Source organism: Nerophis ophidion, linkage group LG15, assembly GCF_033978795.1.
Source record: "Nerophis ophidion isolate RoL-2023_Sa linkage group LG15, RoL_Noph_v1.0, whole genome shotgun sequence".
Classification (NCBI taxonomy): domain Eukaryota; kingdom Metazoa; phylum Chordata; class Actinopteri; order Syngnathiformes; family Syngnathidae; genus Nerophis; species Nerophis ophidion.
Genome location: NC_084625.1, coordinates 24,815,346 through 24,827,357, shown reverse-complemented (window position 1 = coordinate 24,827,357; position 12,012 = coordinate 24,815,346). Strand labels below are relative to the sequence as shown.

Genomic DNA, 12,012 nt, shown 5'->3' with positions numbered 1-12,012 from the left:
ATTTCAAATTTATTATACAAAGTTCTAATAATAAAGTCTTCTTTTCAAAGAAAAAATAATTTTATTAGGGGAAAATTTACAACATTTTTAAGTGCTGAGTCTATCATTTTGGGATGAAGTCTTGAGTCAAAGAGTCAAAGAGTCAAAAAGTTTTCCTATGACGAGAAAAGATAAAACAATGCATTGGAACAAACCTCCTGGTCAGCGTTGGCTCCCACTAAAACATGGCTCTAAAACCTCACGATGTTTGCGTAGGCTTTAGGATGCAATGTAAATGTTTGTCATGTATTAGCTGCTTGGACAGGAGGATTTTGAAGCGCTGCTATTTCTGTGAGACGTGTTTTTGCTTCATTGGACATTGTAAACCTCCTCAGTGTTGACTCAGCCCTCTGCAAAAACCTTCTCCCCTTACAGAGGACACAGTGGCCTACCTGTCCGAGTGCTCCTTGACCACTTGGTAGACTCTGAGGAGGAAGGTGTCGTTGCGGAACGCTCGGCTCACGCACTCCTTGTACAGGCGGAACTCAGCCGCCGTCACGGCCTCGCCCTCGGGGATCTGCGACAGGTTGAACTTAAACTCTTTGTGATGGCGCCGCTGTGCAGAGAGCTGCCGGCCGTGCTCCACTGTGGGACACAAACACAACACTGTTAGCAGGATGATACAATTGGACTTTTTCCTGACAGTGGGCTTTCTTTAATGCATACATTGCCTTCACAAATAAATGCCATATATTTCGAAAAATATTTTAAAAAATTGAGATGTAGTTTTATTTTCATCTTGTTCCTTAAAAGTAACACATTTATAAAAAGTTACATTGTAACATTGCAAGAAAAAAAATCTCCATTTTATAGGAATTAGGTCCTTAATAATTTTATAGAGATAAAAAGTTGTGATTTTGTGAGAATAAAGTTGTAATATGACAAAAAAAAATATTCTTTTCAAGGATAACGTCCAAATGCTACAAGGGGAAAATATGTATATATTGTTTTACAATATGAGAAAAGTCATAAGTGTGTGTAAAAAAAAAGGGGGGGGAAATACAAAAAAATTAAATCCTAATATTACAAGAATATAAGTTGTAATATTAGAATAATTAAGTTGTATTACTGTATTTCAAGAACAAATATTAATTATAACTTAACTACTATAAAATATAACTTACCAAAAAATAAAGAACAAAAATCAGAAATTAAAAAAAAATTTGTGGTAATTCTACACGGAAAAAAGTAAAATCAACAAGAACAAAAGGGAAATAGTTTACAAGAATTTACTTTGATTAATTTCATTCAAAATAGAGGTAAAACATTTTTTAAAGTATAAAGCGTTAGTATTATGGAGTTTTTTTAAATTAAGAAATTCTAAACTCTATTAGTAAAAATAAATTGTAATATTACAACTATAAAAATAAAGACTAGAGAATAGGTCATAAAAAATGGTTACCGTAGACGACCACAACGTATGTTTTTCGGGCACTGATACTGAATCTATGATCTTTGGCAAAATTAGGTATGTGCCGATCGATCGGCCACTGATCACTATCAGCTGATTTTTGTGAAAAAGTATGTGATTGCTATTGCCGATTACTGCTGACCACAAACACAGATCACCTATGGCTGACACTGTATTTACTTTAATTGTAATTCAATTAAATCACATGGTCTCATATCATCTGACAAGGTTGCAAGTAGGTTAGATATCATTATTTAATATATTTAAAATTAAGAGCAAGATTACTAATTCAGTGTTAATATGCAAAGAACATAACGTCATGGCTGTATTGAGTTTCCAATCATTTCTACAACTCATTTTTTTTTTTTTTTTTGTGATAGAGTGATTGGAGCACATACTTGGTCACAAAAAACATTCATGTAGTTTGCTTCTTTTATGAAGTTATTATGGGTCGACTGAAAATGTGACCAAATCTGCTGGGTCAAAAGTATACATTCAGCTATTTTAATATTTGGCTACATGTCCCTTGGCAAAATTTCACTGTGATGAGGTGCTTTTGGTAGCCTTCTTGTTGAAGTTTTGACCACTCCTCTTGACAAAATTGGTGCAGTTCAGCTAAATGTGTTGGTTTTCTGACATGGACTTTTTTCTTCAGCATTGTCCACATGTTGTCAATGAGGTTTAAGTCAGGACTTTGGGAAAGTTATTTTAAAACCTTAATTCCAGCATGATTTAGCCATTACTTTACCACTTTTGACGTGTGTTTGGGGTCATTGTCCTGTTGGAACACCCAACTGGGCCCAAGACCCAACCTCCGGGCTGCTGATTTTAGGTTGTCCTAAAGAATTTGGAGGTAATCCTCCTTTTTCACTGTCCCATTTACTCTCAGTAAAGCACCAGTTCCATTGGCAGTAAAACAGGCCCAGAGCATAACGGTATGATTGGTGTTCCTGGAATTAAAGGCCTCACCTTTTCTCTTCCATACATATTGCTGGGTATTGTGGCCAAGCAGCTCATTTTTTGTTTCATCTGACCACAGAACTTTCTTCCAGAAGGTCTTATCTTTGTTTATGTGATGGTAGGTGAAACAAAAATTATGTTGTGTGGCCACAATACCCAGCAATACTGTATGTTTGGAGGACAAAAAGCGAGGCCTTTAATCCCAAGAACACCATACCCACCGTCAAGCATGGTTGTGGTAGTATTATGCTCTGGGCCTGTTTTGCTGCCAATGGAACTGGTGCTTTAAATGGGACAATGAAAAAGGAGAATTACCTCCAAATTCTTCAGGACGGAGGTTGGGTCTTGGGCGCAGTTGGGTGTTCCAACAGGACAATGACCCCCAACACATGTCAAAGGTGGTAAAGGAATCAGGCTACAATTAAGGTTTTGGTGATGTAGAAAAGTTCCAATCAAATCAAATTAGCTTCATGGCATGGCCTCTTAACTTCATGTGAGTGATTATGATTGACGACACCTGTTGACTTCTCTGAGCCCATTTAAATAGGGCTCATGTGATGCAGTATTTAGACTTGGTTACAAACCCGACAATGGGAAAGTCAAAGGAACGCAGCACAGATCTGAAAAAAATTAATCTTTGACTTGTCTTGGAAATCTTTGACAAGTCAGGAAAGTCACTTGGAGCCATTTCAAAGTAGCTTAAAGGCCTACTGAAATTAGATTTTCTTATTTAAACTGGGATAGCAGGTCCATTCTATGTGTCATACTTGATCATTTTGCGATATTGCCATATTTTTGCTGAAAGGATTTAGTAGAGAACATCCACGATAAAGTTCGCAACTGGAGAAAAGCCCTGCCTATACCGGAAGTCGCAGACGATGACATCACATGTTGATGGCTCCTCATATATTCACATTGTTTTTAATGGGAGCCTCCAACAAAAACAGCTACTCAGACCGAGAAATCGACAATTTCCCCATTAATTTGAGCGAGGATGAAAGATTCGTGTTTGAGGACTAGACTAGAAAAAAAACAAAAGTTAAAAAAAAACAAAAACAAAACGCAATTGCAATCGCGTTGCATTGAGACGGACTCATATGTTTTTAGAGATATTTACTAGGATAATTTTGGGAAATCCCTTATCTTTCTATTGTGTTGCTAGTGTTTTAGTGAGTTTAACAGTACCTGATAGTCGGAAGTGTACGTCCAAGGCCGGGTGTTGACGCACAGTGTCTCGGGGAAGTCGACGGCAGCTGTACGGGAGGCACAAGCTCAGCTGATATCCGGTAAGTGGCGACTTTTTAACCACAATTTTCTCACCGGAACCTGCTGGTTGACATGTAGTCGGGATCTATGTCCGCTCTGATCCATAGTAAAGTTTCACGTCCGTGAATTTTAAACAAGGAATCACCGTGTGTTTGTGTGGCTAAAGGCTAAAGCTTCCAAACTCCGTCTTTCTACTTTGACTTCTCCAATATTAATTGAACAAATTGCAAAAGATTCAGCAACACAGATGTCCAAAATACTGTGTAATTATGCCGTTAAAGCAGACGACTTTTAGCTGTGTGTGTGCGCAGCGCTCATATTCATAACAGCCCGTGACGACACGCATACACGTCATCATTACGCGACGTTTTCAAGAAAAAAGAGCCGGGAAATTGAAAATTGTAATTTAGTAAACTAAAAAGACCGTATTGGCATGTGTTGCAATGTTAATATTTCATCATTGATATATATGTAGTAGTGGGTTTCAGTAGGCCTTTAAGGTCCCAAGAGCAACTGTGCAGACAATTGTAAGTATAAAGTGCATGGCACAGTTTTGTCACTGACACGATCGGGAACAAAACGCAAGCTTTCACCTGCTGCTGAAAGAAAATTGGTCAGGATGATCAAGAGTTAACCGATAACCACCACAAAGCAGGTCTGCAATGAATTGGAAGCTGCTGGAACACAGGTGTCAGTGTCCACAGTCAAGCGTGTTTTGCATCGCCATTGACTGAGAGGCTACCAAGCAAGAAGGAAGCCTTTACTCCTGAAACGACAACCTAAGGCTCGTCCAAAGTTTGCTGCTGATCACATTGACAAAGATAAGATCTTCTGGAGGAAAGTTCTGTGGTCAGATGAAACAAATATTGAGCTATTTGGCCACAATACCCAGCAATATGTTTGGAGGAGAAAAGGTGAGGCCTTTAATCCCAGGAACACCATGTCTACCGTCAAGCATGGTGGTTGTAGTATTATGCTCTGGGCCTGTTTTGCTCCCAATCGAACTGCTGCTTTACAGAGGATACGTGGGACAATGTAAAATTAGGATTATTTACATACTTCCAAATTCTTCAGGACAACCTAAAATGCTCAACCCGGAAGTTGGGTCTTGGGCGCAGTTGGGTGTTCCAACAGGACAATGACCCCAAACACACGTCAAAGGTCGTAAAGGATTGGTAAATCAGGCTAGGATTAAAGTTTTAGAAAGGCCTTCCCAAAGTCCTGACTTTGTAAACTATGTAAACGTGTGGACAATGCTGAAGAAACAAGTCCATGACAGAAAGCCAACAAATTTAGCTGAACTGCACTAACTTCGTCAAGAGGAGTGGTCAAAAATTCAACAAGAAGCTTGCCAGAAGCTTGTGGATGGTTACCAAAAGCACCTTATTGCAGTGAAACTTGCCAAGGGACATGTAAGCAAATATTAACATTGCTGTATGTATACTTTTGACCCAGCAGATTCGGTCACATTTTCAGTAGACCCATGATAAATTCATAAAAGAACCAAACTTCATGAATGTTTTTTGTGACCAACAAGTATGTGCTCCAATCACTTTATCACAAAAAAAAGAGTTGTAGAAATTATTGGAAACTCAAGACAGCCATGACATTATGTTCTTTACAAGTGTATGCAAACTTTTGATCGCGACTGTAAGTGGGCCCTCTGTTGTGGCCCTAAGGTCAAAAAGGTTAAGAGCTCCTGCTTTAAACAACACCAATAAACAACTGATTAGTAAACTTTAAGAAACGTAGATGGAGCATGGAAGTAAGATGTTATTAACAAGTTTATTTGATAAGAGTCGAGAGAGAGAGGATAATATAACTGTTGGTGTGTCATCATCGTCACAGTCAGTGAGAGGAGGGCGGATCGATCTATAAATTAGTGGTGTCAATACAAAGAGCAGCATCAGTAAATCATCCATACTATAGTGATTAGGGGGAAAAAAAATCCTCAAAACCATGTGGGTTGTTTTATTGTTCACAAACGCCCTCGACACAGGAGGTCTTTGAGGGCAAACCTAAAGCATTTTAAAGAGTAGCAGATAGTATGTTTTTAATTTTGTTTAGTTATTGTGTACTATTGTCTTTGTTCTGATCAAACAATTGTATGTAATAAAAGAGAATAAGGGGTAAAAAATATTGTGTCAATATTGTGACATTGTCAAAGGCACTCAGCATACATACATTGAAAAATGTACTGTAAATACATGTGAACGCTATTGTATCAGTCGATCTCACTCACTGATGATCGAAATCAGCAGCATAAAACCCAGTAGGAAAATACACAACCCTGGTTTGGAGGATTTGGATCATTCAGTTGTTCAGTTTTGTAGGAAAAAAACATGACACAACACTATATCATTTCAAATGGCAACTTTCTGGCTTTAAAAAACATTAAAAAGAAATCAAGAAAATATATTGCGGTAAAAATGGATTAGATTTTATATAGCGCTTTTTTAAACACTCAAATTGCTTTACAACAAGACCTGAGAACCATTCACTCCACATTCACACATTTATGGTGGTTAACTACATTTGTAGCCACCGATAGATATATAGCGCTTTTCTAAACACTCAAATCGCTTTACAACAGGGGTCGGGAACCTTTTTGGCTGAGAGAGCCAAGAAGTCAAATATTTAAAAATGTATTTACGTAAGAGCCATATAATATATTTTTAACACTGAACACAATTAAAAGCGTGCATTTTTAAGTAAGACTAACCTTTCTAGAGTATAATATGTCTCTTATTCTTTGTAATAACATTGCTATTCTGAAGCTAACTGTGGAGGGGGCGTGACCTGCTGGCCTGCAGCGAAGCAGGGTGTGCCAGGACCGGCCTCGAAATCAGCGACAAGTGCCCAGAGGGCCCACCTGGGCCTTGTTATCTAATCACCTGTCACTCTGTTATAAGCAGCAGCCAGGAGGAGAAACGGGGCTGAGGCTGGAGCCAGAGTGCAAGCGAGAACGAAAGAGAAAAATACAATTGCTGGAAAGCAACTGAGAGACTTATTGAAAATAAAACAATATTGTAACCCTGAAACAGGCTCTCATGTCGGTGCTTGGTGGTCTGAAGAACCCCCAGGAGGGCAAGCCTCACACTAACCAATAATAAATAAATAACTTCTTACCATGAATTGATTAACGTGGACCCCGACTTAAACAAGTTGAAAAACTTATTCGGGTGTTACCATTTAGTGGTCAATTGTACGGAATATGTACTGAACTGTGCAATCTACTAATAAAAGTATCAATCAATCAATCAAACCATTAATGCAACTTCTTGAACATAAAAATGCATGAGAATGTTTTATATTTGAACGTTATTTTTAACACTGTGATTACAAGTGGAATTCATTACTTATCCTGTTAAGCAATGTCAGCTAAGATTTATCTGAGAGCCAGATGCGGTCATCAGAAGAGCCACATCTGGCTCGCGAGCCATAGGTTCCCTACCCCTGCTTTACATCAAGACCTGAGAACCATTCACTCCTCATTCACACTAAATGGTTGTAAGCTACATTTGTAACCACCGCTACCCTGGGCTATATTGACGTAAATGTGTCTGCCAATTTGCGCCCAAGGCCTCCCCGACCACCATCAAACATGAATTCAGTCATACACCAGTGTGAGTGCCACTCGGAGCAAAGGTAGGTGACAACGGCAGTGTAGACGATGGCTCTGGATTTATTCAAGGAACCCTCAAGTTTCTAGACGGACGCTCCGCCGCCCTCGTCGTAGTCAGTAACAGTTTCATTTTAAGATCAGATTAAAAATGATGGAATCACTCAACACACCACTTTACTTTGTTGTCCCACCTGGCTTTTATAACATTGACATAATATTTATAAGTGCTTGCAGTCTCTGAGGCATGGAGTTAACGAGCAACAAACAGTAATCATCAGTCTTGCTCCAACTTTCTCTGATTGCTGTTGTCAGGGTCAGCTTTGCAGGTTGGAGTCTTGTCATTAACCGTTTTTGTCAATTTCCACCACAGACGCGCAATTGGATTTAGATCCGGACTATCTGCAAGTCGTGAAGTTGACATTTTCATGACTTTCTTTAAAGAAAGTTTGTATAGTTTTTGTTTGCTCTATGGCAAGATGGAATTTAATCTTGAAAAATGTCATCATCCCCAAACATCATTTCCATACACGGAATAAGAAAAGTTCACAATTGCTTTTCCTAAGCCCGTTGTAACTGTAGTTTTTATGGCTATATTTAATTCTGATTTTCCTCGAGTTGCTTTTTTACAGTTCGATTACAGACTGTGGCTCCAGTTTCCGCCCATTTGCCATTTATATTGATGTGCATTTTCTGTTTTCAAGACATATTGCTTGAAGAGTTCTGTTGACGCATTGATGTTTTGCCTACTCTATCAGTATACTTGCCCTTTACAATCTTCCCAAGTTGTTTTTACATTTTAGACACAGATGTCAATATGTTGAAAAATCAACTTATTTTGCAACATCGCATGATTTACCTTCTTGAAATAGTTTAATAATCCTATTTGTTTTAATTGATATCTCTCGAGTTGGAGCCATGATTCATGTCAATCCACCTGGTGCAACAGCTCTCCAAGGTGTGAACACTTTAATGCAGACTAATAAACAGATTCAATCTGATGCAGGTGTTAGCTTTGGAAATGAAATGCTACTGAATGATTCCATAAATTCTTCCTCAGAATTGAGTGAGACCATTTTTTTTTTCATTCTGCTTGATTAATTAAAACAGTGGTCCCCAACAACCAGGCCGCGGCCAAGTACCGGGCCGTGGCCCGATTGGTACCGGGCCGCAGAATCCTTTTTTATTAATTTTTATTTAAAAAAATTAATATATATATATATATATATATATATATATATATATTATTATTATTATTTTATTTTTTTTTATTAAATCAACATAAAAACACAATATACACTTACAATTAGTGCACCAAGCACAAAAACCTCCCTTTTTCATGACAAAAACATCCCTTTTCATGACAAAGAAAAAAAGAATTAATTTGTCCTGGGCCGCGGGACAAATTATTAAGCGTTGACCGGTCCGCGGATACAAAAAGGTTGGGGACCACTGAATTAAACCATTACTGACTAATTACCACAATACATTTACCTGATTTCTTTTGAGTGTTTTGAAAGCCAGAAAGTTGCCATTTGAAAGGAATATAGTTTTGTGTCTTGTCTCTTATCTGTTTTTTCCAACAAAATTAAACAACTGAATGAACATTCTCCAAGACAGGGGATTCCATAATTTTTTATCGTAGGTTGTAGATCAGGGGTGTCAAAGTCAAGGCCCGCGGGCCAGCTACAGCCCACAAATGAATTATCTATGGCCCCCGGGATGATATTTGATTAGTATTAGAACCAGCCCGCAGGCCACAGTCGCCTGCTGCTGTTTTGCACGCTCCAATACTCCATCAGTGTTGGCGCTAAGAATTTTCAAAATGGGGTCCAAGGGACCCCATCAAGTCATAAAAATGGGGTCCCACAGTAAATTTTGGGGGACACAACTTTTTGTAAGCGTTTTGAAAACAAATGATAAACATTTGCATTGTCCTGTTATATCTCATGATATATATTGTGTTTTGGAAAAGGTTGTAAAAAATGTTTTATTTATTTGAAAAAAATATCCAAATGAAAACAAATTTGTATGCATATGTAAATGTATTCAGTTATAAACATTCATTCACCTTCTTCTTTCCTTCATGGAGCTAAACTTTACTGCTGCCGGTATTTTTTATCAATATTTTTATTGCAATATTTTCAGAATGTGTTCGTTTTATTTTTGGCCAATCTGAAGTTATCTTGATTTTTGAGTTTTAATGCTGTGATTTTAATAGTCCGGCCCGGTTGTGCACAGATTTTCCTCCATGTGGCCCCTGAGATAAAATGAGTTTGACACTCCTGTTGTAGATACAAAATATGTTTTGCCCATGTTGAGACCATCACTAAATTAACCACATAGTTGTTTTTAAACTGTGAGATTTTATCAACTGTGTGAAAACTTTGCAGACTACAATCATAATTCATAACGCATGTAAAATAAAGCCCTGTTATCAGCAAGCTTTTGATTTTCCTGGGTGGCACCACTAACTTTCAGCAAGAAAAACACAAAACCTGACAGACATGTTTGCTACATAATAACGTGTATGGGAACCCATTGATTCCTGTGTCACATGCCGATTTCCCTCCCACAGCAAAGAGCCTGCAGACACTTTGATGGCCTGATATAACCTCAGAGGCAGAAATAGCAAAACCTCAAAAAATGTGCTCAATCCTGCAAAAATGTGCAACCTAATAAATTACAACAAATCATATACACACACACACACAAAGTTGGTAATTTTCACTGAGGTTGAACAGGCCGCACTTTCACCACCGCAGACTGGAAGTGCAGACGGACTGGCAACCGAAGATGGATTTACGCGCCCAATGCAGCGCCAACTCCTAATTGTTACGTACACGTCAAACGGTGCGTGGAAGACGCCACTTAGCCACACAATTGTTTGGATTTGTAAATACGATTGGAGTCCAAAAAGGAAGGACCCAGTGTATCATTAAGGACGGTTTTAGGGTGAATGTGTGTGTAAATAAAGAACGTAAAATGTGCTTGCACTGCAGATGCTGCTGCCACACACACACACACACACACACACACACACACACACACACACACGCTAGTGTACATAGGCCAGTTACTGGATGGGCGTACCACATTGCCCTGTGCTTGAGACAACCAACACCTCCAAATGATTAATAATTACCACTTTTTATCTCCACTGATGCCAGCTCACACTTACATAATCTAAGAATGTTGACTATAGAAAACATGACTGTATTTTTATGTGCTGTACTCATTAAAAAATAAAATTATTTTAAACTGTAAAAATGGATAGTTTTACTATTACGAGAAAAAGGTTGAACTTTCTGCAAGAGTTAAATTGTAATATTTTGGGAAGAAAAGTCATAATTTTGTAAGAATAAAGTTATACTATAAGAAATGTTTTTATTATTAATAATTAAAATTTTAAAATAAGTACAATTTGACTAATATTAATATTTTAATATTCATGTTTTGGGCAGAAAACTCTGAATTTTACAGAAATACAATTGAGAGAAAAGTTAAACGAAAAATTAGTCAGAAACAAGCTGTAAAAAATTTTAATTTGAGAAAAACTAGCATATTTTAGAGGGGGAAAAGTCATAATACTGCAAGAAAAAAACTGTCTTAATAGTACAAACAAAATAAATAATTGTAAGGAACAAGCCATATTTTAGAATAAATATGTTACGGTGCAAAAAAAACAAAACGCAAAAATGTTAAGGAAGGCAAGAAAAATACAGTTTCCAAGAGTTAGGATTTAATTTAAAAAAGATAAGTACATTTTTACTAGAAAAATATTCTGTAAGAAAAACGTACAAATTTACGAGAATAAGGTTTTGCTATTAAGAGTAAAATGTAACATTATAAATATATGAATTTTATAGGATTATCGTTTATATAATTAGTATATTTGGGGGAAAAAAATAATCTTAAATGAATTTTATTCATTGATCTAATTCTAAATATAAACTATTAAAAATACAATAAAACGTCCTATGGGAAAATAATTAAATATTGCTATTTCAAATTATAGGTAAAAAAGTTTTTTATTTATTTTTCATAATGTTTACAAAATGAATCTGAAAGGGATCTGCACTATTTTGGAATTTTGCCATTCACAATCTTTACGTAAGACAAGAACACATGTTTTTTTTTTTTTATGCATTCTAAATCGTAAATAAACACTATTGCAATAGATGGCTAACAATGCAGGTAATGGGAGTACTCTATTGTGCCTAAAAAAAAACCTATAAAAACCTCCAAAAACCTTCAAAGTTTATACACTATGTGTTTATGTATGTATGTATGTATTTTAAATAGCAGGTACATTCACAATACCAGGTAATATTTACCGTATTTTGCTCATTTTAAACATTCTACTGGAGCCTGAATATAAGGAGGATGGACTAGCTGTGTGACAAACCGATCCAGCTCGAGTGAAACACTAGGCATTATGCAGCTAAGTGCTAAAAAAAAAAGAAATGCAAACTTTGAACATACTAAAACAATGCCCGCTCTCACTGGGATGCCGACAAATAGGATGTTTATATCTTTCAGCACAAGGCTTGTGTTCCCTGTTTGGATGGTGAATTAATCTTAATCCTCACTCCTCAAGCAAACAAGCATATTGTCGCATCTTCCTTGCAATGTATTTCAATCGGGCGGAAGGGGGCATACACCCTGGACAAGTTTCCACCTCATCGCAGTGGCGTAAACCAGTGGTTCTCAA

The 12,012-nt window shown here is 37.2% G+C and overlaps 1 protein-coding gene across 1 annotated transcript in view; it reads right to left on the bottom strand.

The window, feature by feature from the left end:
* Positions 1–12,012, bottom strand: part of bmp6 (bone morphogenetic protein 6) — a 121,361-nt gene that overhangs the window by 46,048 nt on the left and 63,301 nt on the right. Inside the window, exon 2 of the mRNA XM_061921907.1 lies at positions 432–624. Within this exon, the coding sequence (XP_061777891.1) occupies positions 432–624 (193 nt within the window). The remainder of the gene's footprint in view (positions 1–431; positions 625–12,012) is intronic.